Raw genomic sequence first — 27,941 nt, 5'->3', positions numbered from 1 at the left:
GCTTGTTGCTTTCCTCCAAGTTACTAATTTCTCACTCTGCATTTTGTTCAAGCCTACAACTTCCAATTTATTACCATCTTCCCAAGAAACATACTCAGCTTATGTGGGGCTTTATCATCAAGTTCCCGTTCCTTCTACTTACTTTTGCTGTGTGCAGCACTTGGGGAGCAATAGTTCTTCTCAAATAATCTGTTACTTTATCTTATAAAAATAGCTTGTGTTACCTCTTCTTTTAGCAGGGCAGGTCTTTGGAATGACGGAAGTCTTGATGTCCAGCCCTCTAGAAAAGCAGTCTTTTCAGCAAACTGTCAGATTGAGGAGGAGATGGTGTGGTTACACCCAACAAAGAGGACTTGTGCATTGCTAAAATTAGCTGCCACTGAGAGCTGATCAGGCAAATGTTCAAAATTCAGGTGTATGTGTTGTTGGTTTCACCTTGTTGCATCTGAAACATCTGTGAGCTGGGCTAAGATTCCCAGACTGTATTCCTTTTTCACTGCAAGGAAATAAAGGGGAGGAGAGAAGAGGATGGAGGTGCAAATGGGTGATGGGGTACCTACCCACTGGCACTGAACTGTGACAGCAGTAACAGTAAGTGTGCTGATCTGTGCCACTGCTTCTCCTTTCCCATGCGTCAAAACAGTTAGCAAAACACTGGCATTTAAAGCATCTTTATAGGAATGGATGTGGATGGTACTGCTTTCTTGTATGCAGTAGAAAAGCCTCTCTGCAGGCTCGCATTTGAATGGGTTGGTTCAGATTTGAAGTGCTTTGTACTACAACAGCTAGAGACTTAATAATAATGAAGCTTTTTTTAAAAAAGTACTGCTCGGGTATGTTGTTTCATAGATCCCGTTTCCAACATCTGTTTTCCAGTCTGAAGAGACATTAGACTTGGTGGCCTGCTTTCCACGCTGACAAAAGGCTGTAGTGATAATGATTCGTGTAAGAAGGCTGGACGGACTCTTCCTCTTATTATAACATTTTGCTCGCCCGCTTCCCTCTGGGAAGGAGCAGCAAATATCATCAGCGGCTCTTAATGGATGAGGTGGGGGATGGGGACAGCAAGACTCATTATTTTTTTTTCCTCCTCGCCGGAGGGAGAGGGCAGCTCAGCAGCTCTTCCTCTCAACCAGCATCTCCCCACGCGTCTGGGCGTGTTCGCTCCACTCGTGGGACAGCCGGGCCCGGGTGGACGCCGGCGTTTGGGGGTGCTCCTGGGTGGCACGTGTAAGGGGAAGGGGGCTTGGCCTGCTGGCGGACCCCTTGCCCGTCACCGCTGACCAGACTTTCCCTCTTCCAGCCTAAAAAAAGGGATGATTTCAGAGGGTGTCACCTCCGTTGCTGGTCGGGAGGCACGCGGCGTCAAACCGCAGCCTCCGCAAGTAACGGAATAATTTGCCTTTTCTCTTATTATCGTCACTTTTTATTTTTTTGTTGTTGTTGTTAAATAATCCCCGGCGTTACCAGCCCGGCACGCCGGCTGCGGCTCTCGGGGGGCAGCCGGGGAGGGACCGCCGCCACCCTCGCGGCTCTTCGCCCTCGCTCTCCCCGGGGCCGTGCCGGACCAGCCCCGCCGCCGCCGGGTCGCCCCGCAGCGCGGGGGCGTGGGGCGGGGGGCGGCGAATCCCGCTCCAGCCGCGGGGATCCAGGGCGCGTTTTGCCGCCTGCCGGGAGGGCTCGGTGCGGCGAGCGCCCCGCCGAGCCGCCCCCTCCCCGCTCCCTCCCGGAGGGTCCGGCCAGGGGCGACGCGCGCCGCCGCCGCCGAGAGCACGTTTCGCGGCCCGGGGCTCCCTCTCCCGCGCCTGGGCTCGTCGCGCCATGGGAGCCGCCCGCCCGCGGGGGCCCGGGCCGTGAACCGCGCCTCGCCCCCCTCCGAGCGCGGACCGCCAAGCCATGCCAGCATCGCCCCTTCCTGTGAGCTGCGGGCTGGCCGTGCCGCAGCCCTGGTACGTGTGTGGGACGGGTCCCGGGGCTGCTGCGGGCGGGGGGGGGGGGCGACGGATACCTCTGCTTTCGGGCCCCCGCTCCTTTTCCTTTTTTTATCCCCCCCCAATTCTCCCCCCTTCCCCTCCCGCTTAGCCGCTTGGCTCGTTGCAAAGTTGAGCTGGGGGGAGTGGGGAGGGGGAGGCAGGGGCACCCCCGCGGCCGCGCTCGGAGCCCCGCTCGGAGCCCCGCGGGTCGGGCCGTTTCGAGGCGGGGAGGAAGGCAGGCGGGCAGGCTGGGGGTTATTCAAATGCAAAACGCAGTTTGTTGGCCGAAAGAGCGAAAAAGTCCGGTCTCCCTGGCTGTGCTGGAGCGTGTTTGCGCTGCAGCAGCCAGAGCCTGCCTGGAAAAACCCGCCAGGCGAGAGAAACTGCCTGCAGCCTCGGCAGAGGGCAGGGAACAATTAAAGGGACCCTGCCTGGCCGCCGGGGCCCCCGGCCAGCCGGAAACCCCCGCAGCCGCCCCCCCAGAAAAACAGGCGAGCGAGGGCCGTGCAGCAGCATCACCCTCTGGAGGTGCCGCTGGCGTGCGGGGCCGGGGGGAGCATCCCCGGGGGTGGTTCCCCGCCGGAGCAGCCGGGCGCGTCCGGATGGGCGCCGCGGGTCCCCAGCGCTGGCGCTGGGGCCGGCCCCATTGTCTGCAGCCCCGGGGAGGGCTCCTGGGGCTGGGGGGGGGGCACGGCCAGCGGCGGGGCCGGGCCACGAGGAGCCGCTGCCTCCCCCCTAGGCGGGCCCTGCCTGCCCCTTCCCTTCCCCCCCGGGGTCCGCCTGCCTGCAGTAAAGGAACCGGAGCCCGGCGGGGCTGCAGCCCCCGAGGTGCTCCTGGGCGCCGAGTGCCCATCCAGCTGCTCTTGGAGCTGGAGGAGGAGAGGTGGTGGCCTTGTCGCAACTGTCGTTTGGCGCTGGCGGGGATGGTCCCTGCTGGGCCCGTGGTGGGGAGAAGGATGCGTTTCGCCGAATGGGCTGGGTAAGGAAAAAGGACCGGGCGGCCTGCTGGGAGGCAGGACCAGTTAACCTTGCAAAGGTATGGCTGCTAATGCCCGAGGAGCGAGCGGTGGAGCATGCTGGATTTGCAAAGGGACCAGGCACAGCGGTAGTCAAAAGAGTCGCGCCAATCGTGTGCCTAGCCTGTCCTACACCCAGCCAGCCTATCCTGCACCCCAAAGATATTTAAAGAGCGACGTAGTCCACATCGCTTGCATCTCAGGCCTAAGTAGCTGCAGCCCAGCGTGGGTAGATGCTACTTCTTTAAGGAGGAGAGGGGAGCGTGCAAGTAAGGCATCTAGAGCAGGGCACCAGCACGCCAATGTCAGCGCACACCCGCGTGTGGGGTGGTGAGAGTGGGCCCCTGTAAACAAGCTGGCCAGGGCAGATGCACCAGCGTGGATGTGGCCAAAGAGCTCTCTTTCTAGAAGTGTTAATGCAGTAATGGCAAAACTGGGCAAAAATGCGCTTGCAGTGTTAGATGTTTAAATGTGACCCAGCAGGCTTCTAGAGCAAAGGTGTCTCTTTAAAATTTAAAGCCAATGGAGAAACTTGTGAAAATAATAATAATTTAAAAAAAATAATCTTCCAAATAGTAGCTCTTCCCAGCTGTGCTTAGTACTATTTTTAAGGTACTCTTGTGGAGAGGCAGAAGGCTATTCTGTGCAGTAATCACCTTGTTTTCATTAATGTCAGTCAACACAAATTAGGAGTAGAGATCGAATCCAGGAAATGTAGCATTTATTCTTGGTCTGGGCAAAATTGAGCAGGTAGCCTGGTCAACCCTGTTTGTAAAGAAAGAGAGGGCTGGTTTATGCTTTTCAGAAGCAGTCTCTCTGGCAGCACAAGGGCCGGTGGTGGTTGCTTTCAGGATGAGGCTCAGTCCATCTGGACAGGAGGGGTCGATTGTGCTTGGAGGAGACGAGGGAGGGCTGGGTTGCACAAAGCAGGTATTTGGGGATAGATTCAAGGTGAGACGTACCAAGGAACTTTCTGATCTTTATGGTTCCTGTAAGACCCAAGTCTTCACTGTGTAATAATTCAAAATCCTGACTGATAGCGTTTTATTGTGGCTGGCGTGCTACCCGTGGTTGTTAAAGCTGGCCTAAGCATTTCCATCCTGCTTTCTGTTTTCAGTTACTTACATTTCAAAACACCTTTCAGGCTGAAATTTTCCAGGCTTAATCTTTGCCTGAAGGTTCTTCCCTCCACCTCCCCCTTCTTTTAATTGAGTTTGAGATAAGGTGATTCAGTTAGTGGATTTTTTCTTTTTTTTTGTTAAGAAAAGGCAAACTCCTTGAAGAATGGAGTCAAATATTATAAAAAAGAAATTCAGTATTTAAAACAACATAAATGCAGAATTAGAGGGGCATATGATTAGCTGAGGCGTTTTGTTTGGTTTGCTTGCTTTTTTTTTATTCAAAAGTACCTGGAGTGTTCTGGTGGAAAGGGCTTTCATTTGGTGAACCCTTAGAAACTACTTGGTATCTTTTTACTTTTGAGCATTCCCCCTGTTAAGGTCAGTGTTTGGCTGCACTGAACAGAGGTTAAAGCAAGCCCGTGCTCCTGCCTGGGCAGGAGGGAGGATACTTGCACATGCACTGTGAGTCTTCACAATGGATTTTTGGTGCCAGTTGTTTGTCTGAGGCTTAATCTGGTTTTGTGGTTTAAGCACGTGTGGTTCCTTGCCACACTTTTAAAATCATTCTAATAGAGCTTTCCTTAAACCAGGAGGGCTTTTTTTTGTGTTTTTTTTTATCTGTTTCACTCACTGTGCAGGCTCCAAGGTGCATGCTGAAGTCGTGACATTGCAAAATGCTAAACATCGACATCTCTTGCTGAATTCATTGTGAGTGTGTATTTCACAGCTGTCTTCAGCTCCCCACACAGCGGAGGGAAGTAGGACGTGGTGACAGTCTTGCCTTTTCCAGATTTACCCTCCAAGCACAGAGGTGGCCTTCCGGGTCCAGTGAGGACAAAAATTTAGGATGAAGGCCTTGGGCTTGGTTGGCTCGACATCATCTGGTGTTATTGATGTCAGTGGGAAAAGGATTATGGTTTGAGTGTGCGCCTTTGTCTGTGAGAAACTGAGGTGGCATCCTGCTGTGCCTGTCCTACATTTGCAGTTATGCTACTGGAAAGTGTTGACTTAGTCAAGGTTTAATATAGGTGGATAAAATATGCCCTGAGTGGCATAATCCTTGAAAGTAAAGGAGAAAACTTATACATAGTAAAATGGAAAACAGTACTGTTGAATGGCGTGTGAGATTATAGAAGCACCACTTGAAACAGGACTGCAGGAGGAGAGGTCTGGAGGGCTGCGGGGTGGTGAGTGAGGGGGCCCTTGGGGGTGCTTCTGTGGAGGGAGCTCAGGGAAATCCCACCACCTGCCCTAGGAAGGGAGAGAGGCCTCTTTACGAGACTGTATGAAATAACTTATGGTACGGAGAAGGCAGATGAGAAGTTTCATTTTTATTTCTTAACCAAAACCAAATGGGTACTCAAGGATTAAAGAAAGGGGGAAAGGGAAAATTAAAGCTAATTCCCTCCCCCTAACCCATTTCCCTTCTTTTCATATACAAAGTGTTGTAGAGAGCACTCAGTAGACTCAGGGAATTAGGCAAGATTGAAAAGCAGGTTGACATTGATGCAGCTGGGAAGAATATGCAGATGATATGACATAATCCTGAAAAGACTGAAAAAAGCTTTTGCACCTAACATGAGGGTCAGATTTTCAAATGTCTGTCTGCTCTGGTGTCTCTTGCGTCTTCCTCTAGAGCATTTGCTGCTGGAAGATGAGATGCTTTTTCAATTCAAAGTTGTAGATCTGAGTTTGTGTGACAACTTCTGAGTCAAATTGTGGCCATTATTGCTTGGGACCTGTGTATTATTAAGTGGCTTTTATGAAGGCTTCCAGGTCTTGTTTCCCTGCCGGGCCAATCTCAAGTGACTTTTAAAAAGATACCTAAACACTGAAACAAAATGTATTTAATTAGTGCCTCTGACTGTAGTGAAACCAGGCTCAACTAGCCCTAGATGTGTCATTTTTTTCCCCCCATGCAGCTGTGCTTGTTCAGAGGTCACTTGCTGGCTTTCATGATGCCATTAAAAAGCTGCCACCATTTTATGAAGACACATCTTTTAATCTCTTCCCCCCCCCCCCCATCTTCCAACAAGAATCAAGTTAGGGAACAGAATCTTGATGGATGCTACCTCTAAAAGGAAAACTTGCTTTATTTTTTTATCCTTTTGTGTAAAGGGAAAGTAAATAAGAAAAGCAGGGGGTGTGGGGTGTTGTTTTCTTTTTGGTTTTGTTTTTTTGTTTTTTCTCTGGAGGCATTCCAGCCATATGGGGTTAAATTCCCCAATTACTTTGTAGGCAAAATTCTCATTATAATTGTTTGGAATTTTGACCGAGATGGGACTAAAAGATTTAGCCCTTGATTAGCTTTTTAGCAGTATTTGTTGAAGATTATAGCAGTCAGTGGGATTGCTCCAGATTTATTACTGTGAATGAGCAAAACTTAAACAACTGGCCTTAAAACCAACTTTTAGCTTTGCACATGAATTAGAAGAGATAAGTCAGCTCAAGTAACAAACAGCTTCGGGATGTGCTGTTATTATCTAGGGCAGTTCCCTGCAAACCCTCCTATACCTATTACCCTGTTTTGCTTCATAGAAACGCCTGTCCTCTGCTCTTAGGGACGGTATGGTAGGTCCCACCTGATTTGGCTTTTGGAAGAGAGCATTGAAGTAAGTTTGTGATGGTGGATGGTGGAAAACTGCCAAGTTATTATATTGCCCCATAAGGTTTATGTTTGATAATCCTGCTAAGTCCACATAAATATTTTGGAAATGTAATTAATTTCTTGCTATGAAATGTTACCAATGTGATACAGCCATTTGTTGTCCTTAAGAAGTGACATGAAGCAATTTGCAACTGCTGCAGGCATCAACAGAGTCATTACCAGTGCTTTAAATGGAAATGGGAGGCTAAAATATTTCCTAGTGTTACAAAAAACAAAACTTGAATACTGAGCTTGTAGCTACCTAATATTTTGGTCCTAAATGTGGAAGAGTAAACAAAGATATAACAATGTAATTTAGTTTTATTAGACACTTTATTTAAAAAAAATGTTAGACAATTTTTATCTAGAAGTTAAGGTTGTTGTGGTGGACTAGTATTCATGAAGACTATGGGCTTTCTTTAAGGGAAGCAAAGATCTCTTGCTGACTGGCATTTCTCCCAAGAGCTTACAGTCACCTTGGGGGTTAGGTGCTTAGAATCCCAGACAAATATAACTGAAGTAAAGTATGAAAAAAAAAAAAAAATTAGAATTTTCCTTTAGGGGTCTATTCCCCAGATCTCTTCTGAAAAACGTAAATTCACTCCAGTGACAAAATTGAAACAAAATGGATGTTGCTGTTCTTGTGCCCCTGTATTGTCATCTCTGAGCAAGACAAATACTAGCAGCCTTTGCCATCTTCTTTAATGCAGTATTTAAATGCCAGTCGATTTCCTATTAATATCAGCATTCTTTTTTTACCAAGAAAAAGGGAAGTCTTCAGCCACTTGATGTTCATAGCTTCTAATTTTGGCCCTGGAAAGAAACAACACTTTGGCTTTGATACTTTTCTACATTCTTGCCAGACAGGTATGGTTTTCTGTATTAAAAGGAAAAAACCCCAGGATGGTCTTGCTTCTTCAGTCCTGAAGCAACCATATTGCAATTTCCAAATGTAGGTGAAGACATATTATCATGTAATTATAATGACGATTTAAAAAAATTTTTCAAAATTGTTATAAATGAAGCTTCTGATTGATGATTTTGATGATTATGCTTCCCAGACTTCCACAACAGCAGTGGCAACTGCTTATGTAGAGAAGTAATATGAGCAAAGCATTATACACATTCAGTATCTTCAAAAATCCAGTCTCTTGTTTCCACTCCAGATCTTCAGTTTTCTCTCATCATTCTGCTTCTGTTTCAGGGCTGATAAAGAGAAAAAAGTTTATCTCTTCAGTTCCCCTCCTAATTCACACATTCCCATGTTGCCTGGCCCTTCTTGTTTGCTTGCTTGCTTCCTTACTCTCCTGGCTATAGTCTCTGCAAGTAGCTTGCATTTCCTCTCCTGCCACTGTTATGTAGCGCTGGCCGCTAATGGCTACAGATACGCTGCCTGCTGCTTGCTTCCAACTGGTTTTGCCAGCCCTCCAGGCTATCCTTTGGAATGAGAAGCCCAGCCTCTGTCAAAACCACAAGAAACTGGGTAAGCTTTTTGTAGGCTGCCAACAACTATTTCATGGACCTGTTGACGTGATGCTGGTGCCCTCTTCGACACTCAGTTAATGGAGTGAGTAGTAATGGCCATGTCCCCCTTCCCCCACAGGTCTCCAGAGAAGGGCAGGGGGAGGAAAGCACTCAGATTACCTTCATTTCAGCTTTGTATTTATTTTGCCATTTCAGTGTCTGACCCAACTTTTATAGAGTGCTTCTGTGGGAGCTGTTCAGGTCTCTTCTGTGGCCTTTGAAGCATTACCCACAGTGAAAAACAACTACATGTGTCTATTTAGCCTCTCCAGGTTGGATGTTTTGCTGTGATGGAGCAGGGATGCTGTTAGCTTGTTTATTGTGTGTTTGCTGGGCATTATTTTCCAATCTGACCTTACAAGTGTGTTTAGCCTTGTCTTGTACAGCAATGCTGGCTCTAAAATGGTATTTGAGTGTGTGGAAAAACTCCTGTCTCAGTAATAATGTTAATCTGATATGTAATATGAAGATATGATACAGAATAATGACAGCATGTTTAGGTAAGATACTTGGTTTTTATGTTGTAGTACACAGGAACAGTTGGCTTACTACTGCTGAACAAAAAAGAGCTAGGCTTCAAAATGCTTTAAATAAGCTATTTGAAAGGAGTTTGAGGAGTTACTGTTAGCCTTGGTAGGTACTGTGGCCACTGGGCAGCCTGCGTGGGGCTGAGACAGTCAGAAACAAGCTTGCTGCCAGTGTCCTGGTTTGGGGAGCAGCAGGAGCTGGTGTTCCTGCACAGAGGCTGTGCGTGTTGGCTGTGCCAGACCATCCCCTCGGCGGGCTAATGAATTTATCTCTGTGCAGTGCAGTGTTGTTTGGTGCGGATGGTTGTAAGCTTTCTGCACCCCTTGTGCTGTAGATATGTTTTTGTGGTCTGGGGATCTGTTCTGCTTGTGGAGCCTGCTCTTCACATGCCCATGCCTTTTCGTTTGCCCTACGCCAGCCAAACCTGGCCAGTGTAGTACCATTAAACATTTCTGGGGTGTTAAGTATACTGGGCTGCGCTAGTGTAGCTCTCCCCACCTTCAGCAGAGCTCAGACCAGGCTGTGGGTAAGTGCAGCCTCTGTAAGATCACCCTGCTGGCTTCAAGGTGGGGTTGAGGTCATAGGAAGGAGTGGTGGTGTCAGGAGCCTGGTAGCATCCTTCTTCCCTTTTCTACTTCTTCAGAACCCAGGATTGCCCCCCTCCCCCCCCCCCTTTTTATTTTTTTTTACTTCCCTTAGTGGTCAGGATTTTAGACATCATCCCCATGCTTCTTGGTCTTCCTTTTCTTTCCCTCTTCCCATCAGTGAGGTGTAGGTGGCCTGTAGGTGACTTGATTGGGGCTTAAGGAATTCAAAGGAGCAATGATGAAGGGAAGGCACCTTCCTGCCTGAGACTACAGAGCCTCTTGCTCTGGCTCTGCCTGCTCCCATTTTTAGGCTGTCCTTGTCTACCCATCTGATCTATTCAAACAGCTAAATAAAGCTTTAAAAGCCTTCCACAGGTACTTAAAAGCACCATGTGCTTAAAAACTATGTACTTACGAGAATTGCTTTACATTTAAAAAACCCCAATCCACCTTGAAGGAAATTGATTTGGAGCATGAAGAATCTGTTGTATCTTCTGAGATGACTGAGCTGTATTTGGGTAGTTGGGGGATTTCTGCATCGCAGTTGTGTTTGAGGACAAAAGCTTAGAACAAATGTGTGGCATTTTGTTGAAGGCAAATATGTTAGTAGTCATAATGATGAAGCAGAGACAACTGCCTGCATAATACATTTGATATAGCTAGACAGGGCAGAATCAAGGCTTGCAATGTAATACAAGCGCGCTGGTTTGTTATCCTGGGACATAATGCTGGGAAAGGCAATTCTTTCCTGGTCCAGTTCCTCTGTGAGTAACACCACAAGTTAGACATCTTCAGGGAGCTGGTTGTTTCTCCCATTTTATCTGGAATTGCACATGGTGGGCAGCCAATGGATGGTAAAAGAATGATAGATGCTCGGGTGATGGTGTATGAGTGCACATACACGCAATAAACTCAGCTTTGTTCTTTTTTCCGGAATGTCCTTACAGTGGTAGATATCCTGTTGAACATAAAGCTATGGACGTAAACTTTACCTTTTCATACTCAAGGGAAGAGGTGGTTAATGAACTATTAATAAGGTTGAAAAAATTCAAACTTCTTAGAACTGACGTGAAACAGTAGATATGTGATGTTGCCTGGTCATTTGAGCTCCGTTTGCTTCTTCATTTGTGTTATAGGCATTTAGGCATGCTTTCCATTTTGCAATATACTAATATTTTCAAAGCTTTTGTGTTAATTGAACATAACATCCAATACCAGTATTTCTAATTCTACCTGTGTATTTTTAAATATTAAAAAATGGTCAGTTTAATATATGTGCACCCTTCATTAATTAGAATGATATTAATGCTATTTTATATATTTTTCTGTTCCAGAGTTAATGCTGTATCACCACAGAGAGCAGCAATGGGAGTATGCAGTTTTCTATTGAAAAGTTCTCTCAAGAGCTCATGATTTTTTTCCATCTTTCCTCTTAACGTTTCTACTATTCCGCAGACATGGCTCACCATGCGAGGCCTTCCAGATTAGTCAAAAAGGAAGAGTTAGGCAAAAGGAAAACTAACCAGGGCAAAAAGAAATCTAGCCAAGTGAGAAAGAAAACCACAAAGACTTCCACAAAAGCTGTTAGTTCTGGAAAAGGCAAAAAGCCAGCGCAAGAAAAAGATGTTAAGAAAAAACAGCAAGAAAAGAAACCAATCATGAGCTCTTCAGGTAGACTTCTCAGGAGCAGTGTAACCAGAGCCTTGTCTGGAGCATCTTGGGTGAGTTTGGAGAAAGCTGACAATATCCTTTTTCATAACCAGGATTCTTTCAACATCAATGGCTTTACAATGTCTCTCCGTAACCGATCATTCTCCCGTAGATTGTCCCAAACTCCAACAATTGCAAAACCCAGGAAAGCTGCAGCACAGAAAAGGCTAGAAACAAAGGAAAAACATGAACAAGAAGCCCTGGCAGTAGTAGAAGGAAAAAACGTTGAAGCAGGTGAAAGAGTTTTGAAACAAGATCTAGCACAAAATGAGTTAGCTCCTCTGCCTGTAGAAGATGTTCCATGTAGTGTAGGCGAAGAGCCTGCTACCACGTGTGCCAGTCAAGACAAAGAGCTAGAAATACCTGAAACAAATGACTCCATTCCAAGCAGTCAGGTAACTGATGACGATACAGAAGTGTCAGAGGTGAAATACAAGCATGAACACCTGCCCTGTGAGCAGACACCCAGTGTTCTCGATACGGGTAGTTCGGCTGAAGCATTTGTTGAAGATGCTGTGCTTGTGCTTCTGTCTTCTCCTTCTGACTCCATAATCACCTCTGAAGCAAACTCGAAGGTGTGTGCAGAGACTCCCTTCGATCTGGTGCCTAACAGTAAAGAACCTGACTCCAGTTCTGTCGATACCTCAGACCTCAGCTCAACAGTACTGTTAGAAGAGTCGGTTCCACTTGCCAAATCACACATCAAAGCAGAGTCGGACCTGGTGCTACCTAGTGAAGAACAAGATTCGAATTCTGCACCTATAGTTACCTCTGAGTTTAACTCACAAGAACATTTATTAGAAGATGAAAGCTCACTTGCAGAGTCCTGCTTGAAGGCAGGCTGGGATTTAGAGTCTGAGAATAAAGACGTTGGTTCAAATTCCAGCTCTGTAGCTGCCACTGAATCAAATTCACTTTTACATTTTGAAGATGCAAGCTCACTTGCAGAATCCCATGTGAAACTGGTTCTGGATTTTGTACCCGTTCACAAAGAACTTGACTCAAATTTGGATTTGAGCTGTACAAGAGAGAATTCAGAATATGACTCAAAAAACATATTTACAGTATGTGAACCAGTTTCCGATACCTCTTTAAACAATATTGAAGTGGAGGACATTGAACAGCTTGTTAAATGTATTGATGCACAGACATTACTTTTGAATTCAGGTTATGTCCCCACTTTATCTCCAGATTTAGAAAAAAGCACAATCGATAAAATCTCTGGTGAAAGCTCTGGACAATTCTCTGAAGGTTTTGTTTCGGAGTTGCCTTCAAGCACGGAAATCTCTGCTCTTGTCTCAGAAAAAGCCATAAATGCAGATTTGCCAGCTGACTCAAGGCTGCAGCATAATGATTATTCATCACAGCTGGGAAGAGTCGGAGTAAGCTTGAATTTGGTTCAGGACAACGTGAGCGACAGCACTGAAGCAGTTGAGGCCTCAGGGCCATCCTCTCTTAAAAATCCAGCTGGTGATTACCCTGTTCCATATTCATCTCTGCTCCCTATGCTAGAGAAAAAGAAACGAAGGCGTTGTGGAGTCTGTGAGCCCTGTCTGCGGAAAACCAATTGTGAAGAATGCAGCTGTTGCAGGAAACGCAAAACTAGTCACCGGATATGTAAAAAGAGAAAATGTGAAGAACTGAAAAAGCCACCGCCGCCAATCATGCTACCTTTTGAGGTAAGCCAAATAAGTTGCAAATTAAGTCACTCTTTTGAGGCTTAAGGTACATCTTAAAATTCTGCAAAGGGAAATGCTGGTCATTGTACAGCTTTAGAGAGCTTAGGGTTACTGTTGGAGCTAATAGTAACTTTCTCTTGTCATCTATAGAGGTGTAGATTAAAGTGAGCTGGAGTTATTCTTGTTTCTGCTGTGTAAATGCATAAAATCAGAGGTAAGTATGGCTTTAACTCTGTGTTCCAGATATTGGCATACTGGCCAAAACAATGAATTAATTGAGGGCATGAAAAGATGAGAAAGATTTAAGTGCAAAATGGGGGGGGGGGAATGAGGGTAGTCTTAGGAGAATGTAAATTATTAGGGAGAGGGTCTGTATTTCAAAATACTTAAGGTTAAAAAGCAAAGGAAGGCAGGCTGTTTGCTCTTTAATTCAGATAAAATAGTTTGCTTGTGATGACAGATGTGGTGGAAATAAAGTTAAAAACTTCAGGATCAAATTGTAGCTGCATTTCCCCTTTCACATCTCTCTGCCTTTCTAATTGTCTATTCTTCTGTTTCTCTCATTTCATTTCTCCTGCCTGTCTCCCTTTGTCTTTTACCACATCCCCCGTACATACTTTCTTTTTCTGTGTTTCTTACTCATTTTTCTGATCCATCAGCCTTTTATAACCCAGGTCATTACTTTTGGAACAAAGAGGAGGGGAAAAGACAATCTGTATGCCCCTGTGATAACAGCACTGACCTTCTGAGAGAGATCAGTTCAAGATCAGGCTTTAAATCAGGTAAGTAGGGAGTTGAACATAGATTTCCCACATCCCAACTGAATTCCCTGACCTCTGAGCTGCAGAGTTAGCCTTCACACCTCCATGTCCTGCTGGAAGCGTTCTGCTTCGTATGATCCAATGGTACCTGAGCCACGGAGGGGGAGATGCTGTCTTGGTAGTTAAGTCACTGGGACATTTGCCTTGGGATGTGGGAAACTGAGGTTCAAGTCTCTGCACCAGCTTGTACTCCACGTGGAGCAGTTCACACTGGGGAGAATGCACCTGCAAAACCTTTCTCGATAGCAGTTTCATTAAACTGGCGTGTTCTTACAGCAGGTTGAAATTCCTGTCAGCTGCGGAGATCTCAGGAGACCTCCTGTTTTCACCACTCTCTGTCCTGTGCTTACCAGGGTTTGCAGAGAAGTCTGTTCTGTTTTTAAGGTAGGCAAGCAAAAAAAGTCCTGTAGCAGTGAGAGGATATGATATATTCCCCTTTGTGGGGAAAGTATATTTTAAGTTGTAATGTTTAGGGAAATAGGTTGAAACAGCGTGTCTCAGAGTTCATTCAAAAACATCTTTGTGTCTTAAGTACTCCTAAATGTTCTTTTAAAAAAAAAAAAAGTGAGGGGAGGAACAGCTATCATGTGACTTAAGATATATATTAAAACAATAAAGGTGACAGAGACTGATCCTGACTTTTTACAGCAAAAGAGTAGTGACATTATGTCCTTTTTTGTATTCAGTCAGTGGGATTGAAGAAGCTCATGGGAGAGAATTGGTGGAGTTGAGGTAGGAAGTGATCTAAAAGCCATGTTTTAAAAAGGGTTTTGGCAGGGTGGGTGAAAGGAAGCACTCCAGCTTTTCTGTCAACCTTTGTTTTCCAGGCTAAACATACTTCTTTTCTTGTTGCTCAGGCTGACCTTCTCCTTGCAGATTAGCTTTGCCCCTTCACCTTTGTCCTCTTTGGGCACTCCTTTTGCTTTCTTTATGAGAGATTCCTTGGTTTTATTCTTTTCTTTGGCACTTTTTTTTTGGTGTGCTTTTATTTTATTAAACTGGTCGCATTTTGTACAATGCATTTAGAGCTGCACCAGAGGCCTCCTTCATTTCTCGTTAAATTTCCTCTGAAGTTTCAGAGTACTACATGGAGGAAATGAAGTATTCCTGACATTTAAGAACATGTCAGGTATTTTCTTACAAAGTTGTAGTTGAATGAAATCTGGTGCTTTTTCAGATATTCATAAAAGCAACCCTTGCCTCATTTGTATCTCTAGAAACCATGCTCTAAGAAAATGAAAGAGGAGAGTATTTCTAAAATGTAGATATGTTATGAGAGCTCTTTTTAAGATGTTGAGATACAGGGGGAGGTGTTGGGGGATGGGAAGCACAATATCACTCTGTTCAGCAGCTATCCTTTAGATAAGATTGTAGCGCTCCAGAGGGGAATCCCATTGTGTTTTCCCAAACTGGTGGGACTGGGACTGCAACAGCTGGGACTTCTATGACAGTAATGTGTTTCAAATAGAGGGCAGCTGGGGAAAAACCAAAACTGTAGGTCTCTGTCCATGGTATAGAAAGTGAACATAATAATTAAGAGAAATGAGGTTGGCTTCAGTGCATTCCTTGTTCGGAAGAGTCATGCATCTCTCTCTCATGTTGGTGGAATGTAAGCATTTTTTGGAGGTGATTCACTGGGAGGAGGGTGCAGGGGATAGACATGCTCTGCTTGAGCATAGTTTAAACATTGGTGTTTTGCCTTAAAGGGAATTATCTCTTCTCATTCTAACTAAACAATGCAAAAGTCACAGTGAAGTGACTCTGTACTCTGAAGTGACTCTGAATCAGAACTCTGTACATTAAATGGCTGTAGGATAGCCAGCAGCAGCTCGTTGGCAGTCCATGCGTCCTGTTTAAAAAACAAAAAGTGCTGGTTTTCCTTAAGAACTTATGTGGATTTACAGTTATAGGGAGTAAGGCCCGGCTGGTAGAAGCCGTGAATGTAGACTGAAGTGCGTATTCCAACAGACTTGCCCATGTGTGCACAAGCATTCAACCCTCAGAGAGTATCGGTTGCATGTTTGGAGCTGGTATTAGTTACGTTACTGTTATTTTCATTAATTCACACATAATCCAGATAAAGATTTGAAAACTATATTGGACTTGAAAAATATCACTTAAAAATAACATCCACATAAACCTTCAGTAATACTTCACCTTGCTGAATGTAATGGGTTTTGCAGGGACGTGACATCATGAAAGTCTGGATAAAGCATTGCGGGCTCTAGTTCACAGCCTCTGTGCGTAGCAATATTGTTATATGTAATGCCCCTCTTCCTGAGGGATTCACGCCATGGCTGCTTGGTTAGGAGCTGGTAAAGAAAAAATTCTAAAATATATAGGGGAAAAATTTTTTTGCTTACTAAATTTTTTGAAAGAGCAGCCCAGTAAATAAAAAATGTAAGCAAGCCTTGAAAAGGAGAGGAAAAAGGCTTTATATTGGGTTACTGTCCCTCTCAGAATGAATAATGTGGGAACGCTTCACAGTGAAAAGAGGGTTTGACAAGTTTACGTACATGAGAGTGTGATGCTTCCACATTTTTGTCTTGTCTTTCCAAGACTGCTGTTTTCTGAAATAGTATAGCAGTTACTGAAGGTTATGTCACAGCTGTTTTCTACCAAAAAGCATATTTCATTTCAAGAAGCGGTCTGCTTTGCTGCCATTGCATCGTCACACGTGTTGAGGCTGTCTGGATGCAGGGCAGTGTGGGGCAAGGATTTCATAGGCTTCAAAACCAGCATGTAGATAGGGAAGGTGGTCCATCATTTATTTTATTTTCGCCTTGGAAAAAGGATTCCCATTTTGCACAGGAGGGTGTTGCAGATGTAGCAGTACACACTCAGGATGCAAACGCTGCCTTCTGGGCAGTTACAGTCATCCGTTGAGCTGACTGTGGTGCACGGTAGCTGTACTTGGTGGTGTGCTGGGCTCTGGCTGGTTGGGCGGACTCAGATCTCATCTGGCTCCCAGCTGGCCACTGCTCTCCTGGGCGTAGCCATCGCCCCAGCCCTGGCCCAGGGTGCCAAGCTGAGTGGCTCCAGTTACCGAGGTGAACTTGCAGGGTTTCATAACATGCCACTGGAGTTCCTCTTGCCCAAAAGGCCATAAACATACAGGGCTGCTGTAGAGCTGCTGCGAAACCAGCAGCTGCGGGGAGCCCTCATCTCCAAAGGCTGCTTTCTGCAAGGCTTGCCAAGGTGACGACTTTCTAGGGTCCTACCTGGTCAGGGAGCCCTCTTGGGCTAAAAGCATCTGGCAGGGAGAGCTTTAGTTCATGTTAGGTAAGGGACCACTAATGGTGCAGTAGGACCTGGAGTCAACAAACTGAAAAAAATCAGGTCACTGAGTGTAAGTTCACTGGGTTGACCAAGGTGTCTTGAGACTTCTTATTTAATAGCTGTAATCTGAGTAACATGAAATATTAAATAACAATAAGGGCCTGCTTGCTTGTGGGTTTTTAACATGCTGCCGAAAACCCAGACATATTTAAAAAGGATGCTGCAATTAGAGTTGGTTGGGAACTTTCCAGTAAGCCATTCCTTGAATGGAAAATGCTGATTTAACAGAAAGCTTTCACAGCTACTATCTGTCTCGATACAACTATTTTTTGGGGAAAGTTTCTCAAGGTTCCAAGTGAAATTTCTGCTTAAAACTTAAAAAGGGGGAGAGAATTATTAGAGCAGCTTGGTGGTTAGGGCATTTTGCCTGATGCAGACCAGGGGCTTGAACTTTGGTCTCCCACATCCCATCTGTCTCCTCTTCAATTTTTGAAAGGTTTGCTCTGTTTTTGGAACACAACCAAATGTTGAAATCTAAAAAAAATAAAAGCAAAATGGCATTCTTGTTTTCTAGCCAGACCTAGTTATAATCAAGAAATTTAGACTTTATGGTATTTATTTTACAATAGACTCCAGAAATATTTAAGCCAGTTACATTTTAAAATGAGTGCGCATAAAAACACTCCTCTTGAATACGATACTTGAGAGTTTTGTAAGGAGATAGCACATGGGCTAGAGGAGTTTGGTAACGTGTGGCAAGGATGAGCAAAGCTGTGTACAGCCTACTCTGTGGATGCAGGGCAGGGAGCTGGAGTAGCGCAGTTTACTCTTACTTTACACATGCATGCTCCATGGGTGTGTAAAATAATTACAACTCACACTTCTTTGCCATTCTCTCTGATCTTGGGTGTGGAGTGTAATGCAGCCTAGATTACAGGGAAATGGGTTAGTTTGGAGTCTAGTTATTTTCAGAGGATGCGTTTGAAAAGTTGCATCTTCACTGCTCCTTATTTTCTGTGCCAGTTCTTACAGCTTTTACAGTGAAATTTTTATTTGAAGAGGTTTCTTTCCTTCCTTGTGTATGAGGACCTATCCCAACAGGAGGGGAAACTGCCTAACTAACAGGAAACCTGAAACTACTGCCTAAGTGCTGTCCAGTGCACGCAACAAACTGGGGACTAAATCAGAATACTGGGTCTTAGGTTTCTAAGCAAACAAAATAATTTTAATTTTTTTTTTTTTTCTGGACTGTAAAGCATCTTAAGTAGCCAAAACTGCAAAGAAGAATCAGATCACCAAGTGTACGTACCTCTCTTGTTTTTATTACGCTTAAAGACCCTTGCAGGCTTGTGGTGTTTTAAGAAAACATTACAAATCCATACTTTTATTTTGCCTGATCCTAAATCCTATTTAATACAGTAATCTGGTGCAACAGATGAGGAGCTTAAATAAAAGGTAGCATCAGACAACAAAAATGCACAACAGCTTTCTCTTGCTTGACTGATATGCTGCAGAATGAGTTGTGTGTCCATGTCTGAGCATGAGCATTTGCACTACTTAACTGATTTGCACTAATAACTGGACAGGAATTACACTTGTAATTTAGCAGTAGATAAAGAAAACAGTTTTAAATTGCAGTCTGTAGCTGCTGAAAGATGTTTTTATAGTTTTTTCATGTGTAGTGCATAAATCCACGGCCAGCTTTCTGGTTTAGATGTCAACTGCAAATTGTTCCAGTAAGTGCTTCTGTGACTAGTGGTGTGTTACATATGTTGTTACTTGTTTGTTGTCCCCGGGTAGCAAGTGTCTGTGTGGGCTTTACGTGAAAACTTGTGGTAGAGGTGTGACCCCTCCATCCTTCTTCCGTCTGGATGAACGTTTTAAGCAGGTGGAGATGTGGGAAAATAATTGTATTTCATGTTTATATCGTGGCCTGTTCACATCGCAATCTGTTTGCAGCAGAGACTTTGTTAGGTGCTGTAGGAATAGATGAAGATGGAGCCTTATCTTGCAGCGGGGCCGTGTGGGTTGCATGCAGCAGGCTATGGTGTGCGGGCAGGGTCCGTGCGACCCTGCTGGCTTTCGGGTCCGGGGGGTGCGGGGCTCCCGGTCCCAGGCAGAGTTGTTGGAGGGGGCTGGTGCTGCGCAGCGGTTCCCTCAGCTCGGGGCAGCCGGTGAAGGCAGGCCCTCGGCTGCGCACCACAAGAAAGGTGCAGCTTCCTCCAGTTGAACGGCGATTTCCACTCTTTCCAGGACGAGCCGGGGTGTGAGGGAGAGCATTCCCAGCGGAGCCCCCTGGGCGCTCGGCCCCACGCACGTTCCATGACCGCTGCCGCTGCCTCTGTCCCACGATGCATCCCCACCTGTGCCCCCGCGGGGCCTGGGGGGACCCTGTTGCTTGCACGGAGGGTGCCTGGCCCTGTCCAAGGCTTCGCTGCCCCGTGCCCGCCTGCCTGTGCACATGCGTGTGTACAGGCGCGCGCACGCGTGCGTCTCTGCATGTGCATGGAGGCATGCGTGCGGGTGCACAGGGGCTGTGTCCTCGCCTGACCCCGCATGCAGCAGCCCTCGCAGAGCCGAAAGACCCCGGGACCGCTGCCCGGGTGGGTGGCCCGCCCCCCGGGCCGTGCGCGCGCCTGTGTGCGCGCCCCTGCGCGCGCGCGCGGGGCCGGCTCCGCATCCGCACGCGCGGGCGGTCCGTGCCGCCTCTTGCGGGCGGCCGCTGCGGCGGCCGCACAGGAGACCCTTTGTTTGGGCAGGGCCGGCGCGAGCGCGGGAGGGGGCCGGGGGGGGGCGCTGCGGGCCGCCGCCGCCCCATTGGCTGGGGCCGGCCCGCGGCTCCTCGCGCCGGCGGCGTGCCCGCCGCGCGGGCGCGCGCGCGGGGTGGGCGGGGACGGGGCGCGGCGCGCGCCGCGGAGCCGCACGAGGCTCGCGCCCGCGACGCCGCCTGGAGGAGGGCGCCGCTGCGGCAGGAAGCAAGATGGCCGCCTCGTGGGCGCCGCTGTGAGGAATGCGGGGCACCAGCGAGGCCGGCTCCAGGGGGGCGGCGGGGCCTCTCCCCTCGGCCGTCTCCGGCGTCGCCGTGTGTCGGGGTGGCGGTGGAGGGGCCGCGTAGAGCCTCCGTCAGCCCTCTAAAGTGCCGCATGTAAAGCATTCTGGGTATTTAAGAAATATTGCAGTTTGATCATAAAATCGGAGGTGTCTGCCTTTGTGACCACAACTTATTCTGCAATTTGATGTTTTTTTAGGTTCTAACTGAAAACAAAAGGCCTCAGAGGAGGAAGCAAAGAGTTTTAAAGGTAACCGATGATCGCTTTAATGTTTATCCCCTCCCATTTTAAGCAGCATTTTCTTGTCATACAGATCAGGAAGCCAAAGGGTTAATTTCTGGGAAGCGGCGCTTTCCAGCTATTCAGGAGATTAGCTAATTTTAAAAGCACAGAACATGTTCTTTCTTCCCTCTTTCTCTCCAGCATGTTGTATACATATTTGAATCTTTCTGCGCAAGTCTGCAGACCAAAAAGTTTGCTTTCCATTGCATTGAAGATTCACTTTAATTTCCTCTATTCCTAGTTTCATACTTCCAAAGGTAACAGTTGAATGTTGGTGGGGTTTTTAGTAGACAGATTTTATGGCATCTGAAATTTAATGTGAGAAGTCAATGTTACAATGCAAGCCACATTAACAAAAGTGGAAATTTTATGCATACGTTATTGTAGTCTTGATTTCCTTTTTTCTTTAAACTTCAGAACACGTCAAGTGAAACTGAAAATTCTGTAAACTTAGAACAGCCTTCAGTTTCACGTGGTAACATGTTTCTTCAAGATTTTTAAGATGGCTATATTTCATGATAACAAAAGATTGGTGTTTCAAATGGAAATGCTTTAGTTTTTATAACAAAATACAGACTTACTACACTCGTGGCTAATTTTTTTTTTTTTTTAAGTAATGGGTAGCTCATTGATATTGCGTTTTTCAGTTAGTCTTTAGAATGTTTTGAATAGAAAAAAGTCATTAGTTCTGTTCTTTCAAACTAACATGTTGGAGGATGGATGTAAGATGGATGATACATGTAAGATGAAGCTAAGGAAAATGAGAAAAAATATATGTTGTTAAACTTACTTTGTAGAACTATTCTCTTATACCAGCTAAATGTAATATCAGATAGTTTAGTATTGTCTCAGTACATTAAAATTTCAGAAGTTATTGGATATAGTGGGTTTGATAATTGCTGAATGTCTGTAGTGTAATTTTATTTGAAAACATCCCAATTTCTTATCAGTTTTGTCTTCACTGTTACACATTACAGAAACTTGCTTAAAGGAGTTATAATTTTGTGAGACAAAGCAAAGTTAAAAGTTAAGATTAAGCAAGGAGCACATAACCTTATTTGACTTGCAAGTCAAACATGTCCAGCCTCAAGGGTGTCTGTCTTTTCATGTGGGAGTAGTTGTGCAAACCACCTCCCTGTATGCTAACAGTAATTGTGATTGTACAACACTAGCAAGTGCTTTTTTCTTTCATTAAATAAATTAATCCATTCAAAAATTAGCATTTTTCATTAAGTCATGGATATGCTTTTAATTATTAGTTTTAATTACTGCTGCTCTTGTAACGTAGCACATAGGTGTAGTTAAAACTTTAGCATTTGTTCATTCTATGTTTTGTGCGGTTAAGTTGATAGTAGCATGCAAAATAAGGGCTGTTTGTAAATGAGTCATTCAGCTTTGTAACGTGTGATTGGTATGACACCTGTTCTGTCAAAGTGTGAAAAATCTTTCTTCTTTTGGTGATAGGTAGATATGTTGTATGAGGTGTCTGTCTACAGTAGGGTTTCATAGTGGGTCTTCAGATTTTTCTCTTTGAGTTCATTTTACCACTGTTTCTGATTTGATGGCAGGGCAGGTTGCTATGTAATATGATGCTGTCATTCCTCTCCTTTCCAAAAAGCCTTCTGAAGAGTTTTTTTCCTTGGCTCTTAAATGGAAAGGCTTGTCTGTTTTTGTGTGTGTGTGGTATAATGCGTTAGTCATTGGACTTGTGTTTATTTCTGCTTTGACTTTTCATTTGCTGAATTGATTCTGCAGTGTTTTCTCTTTGGTTTTAGGTACTGTTCTTTTTGTTTTCTAGTATTTGTTTTGTGGTGCTGAAGTGTATTTCGTAAGAGTTTGTTCACTTGCATGCACAAAGTAAGGCGTGGTACCCCTGAAAGCATCTCATCAAACATCTAGGTTGGGGTTGGTGGGGTTTTCCTTTGTTTTTTGGAGGGGAGGAGGGAGGTTGGTCATCTTAAGTTAGGTTTCATATCTCTGTCAGCTGCAGTAAACTTAGAAAAAGCTACATAATTTGCAGACTTCTTTACAAGGGCATTTTCAGAAATATGATATTCTAGTATATGACTCTCTCTAACCTGGCTTCTGTTATTGGTGGGACTGCCATCTAAGGTGGTATTGTCGTATCTATTGAATTATAACTTCAACCTTTAATTTAATGATTGGTAGTGATTGAGGGCATCTGACCAGTGACACTTTCAAAACTTTAACATAATATTTCCTTTTTTTTTTCTTTGTATTTTGCTTCAAATAGTATTGTAAACTTTCTTAAAGGAGGATTTGTAGTATTGTAGTACTCTTTTCCAATAATACATGGAGTTATTATTTCTCTAATCCTTCTAAGTTTTATAGATGCACATTTATTTTCTTGGAGGGCTAGTGCTCTTTCTAATTGCGCTTCTTAGGACCAACATATTTACAAATTCTTCTGTACAGGGTGAAAATAAGCAATGCATTCCTGTTGAAAACAGGTTGGACAGATGTAAACATTAAAAGTGATACATACTATTATACTGTACCTTTTGTTTACTACTTGTCATTTTCCACACTTGTGTTTTAGTGCTCCTTTCTGGTTATTGTAGGAGGAGTCATTTAGGAGATTCTTCTGTGCCATAAATACTGTATTAGGTTCTCCATGTTTATTTTCAAAGAACATCTGAAATATTCATCACTTCTAGCAAGCAAATGCTCATTGAAGAAAGAGTCTTTGTGAGTTCATAGTAATGAATACTAAGGAAGGAATATACTCATGGTTTTTCTTACCGTTTATATTGTATGTTTTCCCCAGTTAAGCAGACAGTTCTTTAATTTTATTTGTGATAATGGAAAGTCTATGTAGAAGGGATTAATACTTAAAAAAAATCATTCGCCTGCATTTCAAAAGGCATATTATATGCCCTGCTTCACTTACTATAATTTTCCTTTTAGCCACTTAGCAGTGTTCTCACTCAATTTGGGCAGTGCAATGCACCTCTTCTTAACGGTGGGGAAATGTTTGCAGTCATGTGCAAGTTTATTAACACAGAGCTCAGAAGAATGGGACAGTTGAACATGGCATCATATTGTCAGGGAACTCTACAGTTATCAAGTATAGACAGCACTGGCACCAGTAAGGAAGCCTCCCACAGATCAAGATACAGCTGATGAAGAAGTACAGTCCGTGGTCTTTCTACTAGGTTCTGTGGAGCCAAGGCTACCATTTGGATGGCTGCAGATGTTTGCTGCGTTGATGGAGATTTAAAAAAAAAAAAAAAAGAAAGGAAAAAAAAAAAAAAGGGAAGAGACTGTGGGAGAGATCCAGAATAATATATGCAGTGCTAAGTGAGTATTATAACTGCATGCGCATTCTTTGTTCTCTGACTGATTCTGTTTGTGTGTTTATGCATAAACACTATAATGGTAATCGTATGCGCCAGAAAAGTGCGAATGATGCCTGCTAAACTCTGTAAAATCTGTTCAGTTTAAGCCAAGCCAAAAGCCAGAGATGACTCAGTATCTAGAAGTTCTGGTTTGTTTATAAACGTCCTATTAGGAACCAGTAAAAATTTCATTTCCATCAAAGCTACAAATACATACTTGAGCACTCTCTTCATTTTTCTCCTCTGCCCATACAAAGCATGGTCTTTCTTATCAAAAACAGCTTTAAAATATAGAATTGGTTTGGCAGACCTGCTGTTTCCCTTTTTACAATGCAGTTTTAGTTTTGCTGCTTAAAGAAATTAAAAATACACTTTTTTGTCAAGCTCATATATGTGTTAACAAGAGTTAAGGGCTAATGTTCATGATAATGCTTTGAGTGAGCATGGATTGAACTGATTTTGAACATTTATTCTAAATTATGGTGTATGTTTTTACTGCAAAATATCTGCCAGAATATTTAGCTGGAAGAAATTAGATTTTATTACTTTTTTTCCCCCTTTAAAATAAGATATGAGCAAGTCAATGGATGGAATTCCACTGCAGTGGAATTTTACAGAGGAAGAAGACAGAATGGTGTAATACAAGTTGGAAAGGATGTTGTCCAGAAAATGCTTATCTTATTCTGTGTGTTTTTTAAAGGGATATTATCACCTTGGAACGTATTCCTTCAGTAAATACCAATTAAAATTGCTTTGAGTACTGGTTGAAAGTGTCTGCCTATTTCTTATGTGCCTTTTTGCTCCCTTTTTTTGATGGGGAGAGCTTACTTTTGGTATGTGACTGGCCTACACAAATTAGTTACCTTTAATTTTTAAAAATAAGATAAATGTTAGCTGTTAACTTAGTTTAAAAAAATCTAGGTATCATTTTTCAAAATAAATGTTCTTCTAATTTTGACCTTTTTCAAGCTGGATGTGTGTTTGTCTAAATGGGATTAAATTTTTTTTTGCTCAATAGGCTCATGCACCTCACTTGATGAGTGCAGGCATGATTATGGTTGTAATTTAATAGCACACTTCCACATGCAGCCTTTCCAGCACTTCCACATGAACGTGCTCACGTGAATATATGAAGCACTTCCATATTTTGTTTGTACAGTACTGCTAAGACTACTCATGTATGTAGACATTATTTGAATGGAGTCCTAACAGAGAAGGCCTTTGTAAATGGTCTGTAAATTATTAATCTGACTCTAGTAATTTTCTAATCGTTAATTTTTCCAGCCAGTTTCTGGAGGAGTTGAAGCTTGTCCCTTGTGGACTTTTTCCTGTGGTGCAGAGTGAGCTGGATAGGATACAGAGACGCTCTCCTTCCCTTGCTCCCGTGTTTCTGCAGAGCTCCCTTATTGTCAGTGCTGCTCCCTCTCCCATCCACCTCCTTCTCAGGAGCCCTGCAGTGCTTGCCCAGCAGCACTATCATGCTACCCTTTGCCCCCATAACCCAACTCCCCAAAATGTCGAAGGAAGAAAGGGACACTGTCCTTTGAGAGGAGGACAGGGAGGAGTAGGGATTTCTGTTTTAACTCATCTGTTGCTGTAGTAGAGCAGTTGTGAGGATAGCACCACTCCTCCTCTTCTCAGGGAATGGTGGAGGCAGAGGCACAATGAGGCTGGGAAGTGTTGAGTAAGGCCAGGCTGAACCTAGTGATTACAGTGGTTTTGGAGGGTTTTTGCACATTTTGAACCACTATTTATTTGTAGAACTTGACTGTCACTGTGTGTTTTAGTGCAGTGCTGGGTCTTCCACTTCAGTGGATTTAGAGGTAGAGCTTCTCTAAAAAGGTGGAAAATGTGTTTGTGATCAAAAATGTCTAACATAATCAGTAAAAGTAACATAGTTTGTGGGAAGGAAGGAAAATGTACATGTGTAGATGAAGGTCAGATGCATAGGTATATTGATACATTGTTTAGGTGTTCTTAATGAAATTACAGCATTATGAAATGAACACTAGTTTCCTATCCAGGTATGTGGTTTTTTATAGTATTTGTATTTACTACTGAGTTATGAACTTTATTGAATACTTGTACTTGCTGTATGTAATGTAAGCATTGAAATAATTGAGATGGCTTTGCGAATTCCAGAAATCTGTTGTCAGTGTTTGCTTTTTGTCTGTACGTTTATAGATAGTAATATCTAGAAAATGCTTTGAAAATGGGCACTACTTGTTTAGAATCAGATACCATATTGCTAAGCAAGTTTGTTTATTGCTTTTAGTAACTGATGTGGGAGAAGACCAGTGCGAAGCCTTAAACTTACTAGAGTGGCACCAGATTTTCACTTCTGTGGTTTTTTCGTTCTGCAATGTTATACTAAGATTTTTATATTTAGTGTTACTGAGTATGAGAAAGTTAATTTAGCAGATACTACTGCAGCAAACTTTCCCATTGACATTAGTAGGAGCCTTGCCTACATAGAGACTGAAAGATTTTATTCCTACTAAAATAAATTCGTAGTTATAGGATTTCATTTGGGAGGTAAGAAGAATCCATGCATTCTTATAAAGGTATTTTCTTTTTAAATGTCAAATACATTAAACTTAACCAATATCAAGAAAAAGAAAACAGGAATTACATATAAGGAACTAACAATAATCACTTTTCATTAACTTATGTAAAATTAGTATATAAAATACATTTGGCTCTCCTTATTGTCCTAACAGCTTTAATATTAAGCCTTTTGGAATATTAGGATTTTTCAAGGCTGACTTAAAATTGAGTGATTTGTGTCTTGACACTTGACTGTGAATTCCTTTCTCAATCAGTGTTTTGTTGGTGTCGTCTGTATTGTATTATAATTTAATTGATGCTCTGTAGTAAAATTTGGCTCTACGATTAATTTTCCTAAAATAAAGGTTTTGCTGAACTTGTGAATGAGAGGAAAAAATTCTGTGTAATTAAAAATGTAAAGCATTTACTTTTGTGATGGAGGATCACTGTCTGAATTCTGCAGTGCAAACACCACTGTTGTTGCAATGCTGCTCCAGAACGACATTGCTGTTATTCCAGTATGTGCGTGAAAGTTGGTACTCCTGTAAAGAGAAAGTGGAAGTTGCACACAGTGTAAATTCCATTTTGAGCTTTATTTAAAACCATAGTTGTGCTACCTCTGATAGAGACAGAAGAGAAACATCATTTGCCATTTTTTAGGCTTTTTTCCTCATGAAAATAAGCAAAACATAGATGCAAAATCCTGAATAGTGCTGCAGCCTTGTAGCTTGGTAGCTTAAGTGATCAACATGACTGTTTTTCTTTCTTTTTTCGAAATTCCCTTTAGCTGTTTCTCTGACATACCTGTCACCAACTTTTCTATTGCTAAGGAGTATTAGTTATTCCTTTTAGTCTTGTGGCCCCTCATCAGCTTTAAAACCAGGCTAGAATATACCCATAATATAGGTGCTTAAATTTGGAGAAGACATGTATGTGACTTGTTGCAATGTGTATTTGGGACCTGTGCTGATATTTCAGAATGAAGGGAGAGCGGGATATATGTGTGTGAGGGCTGATTAGCATTGTTAACTTGTGGTGTTTTGTGTCCTTAGCAGGTCTGGTCTGAGAGCAGCTACTGGCATGTAGCAACTTGTAAATAAGATAATTGGTTGTACAACAGATGGTTAGGCACTTAAACTGGGTCCTAAATTAAGGAGCTGAATATCTTCCTGGTTAGATTATAGGAACTGAAAAATTATGTTACTTTAGCAGTTGAGATCTTTACTGAACTGAAACGGAAGGAAAATTAACTTGTATCAGTTTGGTTCACATATGGTAATGCCAGGCAAGATCATTGTGTTCTTGTCCTGAGAGGTTGTAAGACTGTATCCATTTATTTGGATTAAGCATCATGTTTTAAAAATACCTTTTTAAAGGTATTTAAAAATACCTTTAAGTTGAGCTTGAAGTTGAAAATTCCCATGCATGAAAAGTGCATCAAAACACCTAACAAGATGCTTAAAAGATTCTTCACTCGTTCTCTGTCCCGCTGCTAAAATGTGCACCATAGTTCCAGTCCAGACTTCTCTGCCTTAACTTAAGTCATTGAGTCTTGTTATACAACTTTTGTCTGCTAGAACAAGGAGCCTTCTGTTATCAGCTTTCTTTTCCACATAGACTTAGACACAGTTTGTAGCTTTTCAGTTTTCTTTGGTAAATTGCAGAGAATGAGTAGAGAGTGAACTTGAGGCTTTCACTTCAAGATGTTTCAATCCTTTGTCACTCTCGTGGTCCTCCAAGCCCTCTCCAGCATATCAATGTCTTGCTTGAATTGGGTATGCCAGAACTGGATACTTTATTCCACTAGCAGGTGCAAAA

At 43.6% G+C, this 27,941-nt stretch overlaps 1 protein-coding gene across 8 annotated transcripts in view; it reads left to right on the top strand.

Annotated features, from left to right (window-relative positions):
• Positions 1-1,667: 1,667 nt before the first annotated feature.
• The window catches only part of TET1 (tet methylcytosine dioxygenase 1), an 83,076-nt gene continuing 56,802 nt past the window's right edge, over positions 1,668-27,941 (top strand). For 3 of the 8 annotated variants that reach the window (XR_012044000.1, XM_072871526.1, XM_072871528.1), the window contains exons 1-3: positions 1,673-1,949; positions 10,731-12,785; positions 20,134-20,184. Coding sequence is in view for 7 of the 8 variants with exons in the window: in XM_072871526.1 (XP_072727627.1) it covers positions 10,854-12,785; positions 20,134-20,184 (1,983 nt within the window). In the remaining variant the exon portion in view is untranslated. Of the gene's footprint in view, positions 1,950-2,783; positions 2,953-10,730; positions 12,786-20,133; positions 20,185-27,941 lie in introns of those variants that run through there. The other 5 variants (XM_072871524.1, XM_072871521.1, XM_072871525.1 and 2 more) reach the window with 5 other exon arrangements.

The sequence above is a fragment of the Ciconia boyciana genome, chromosome 8, assembly GCF_034638445.1.
Source record: "Ciconia boyciana chromosome 8, ASM3463844v1, whole genome shotgun sequence".
Taxonomy (NCBI): domain Eukaryota; kingdom Metazoa; phylum Chordata; class Aves; order Ciconiiformes; family Ciconiidae; genus Ciconia; species Ciconia boyciana.
Note: the sequence above shows the minus strand (reverse complement) of the source record. Positions and strands in the feature narration are given on the sequence as shown.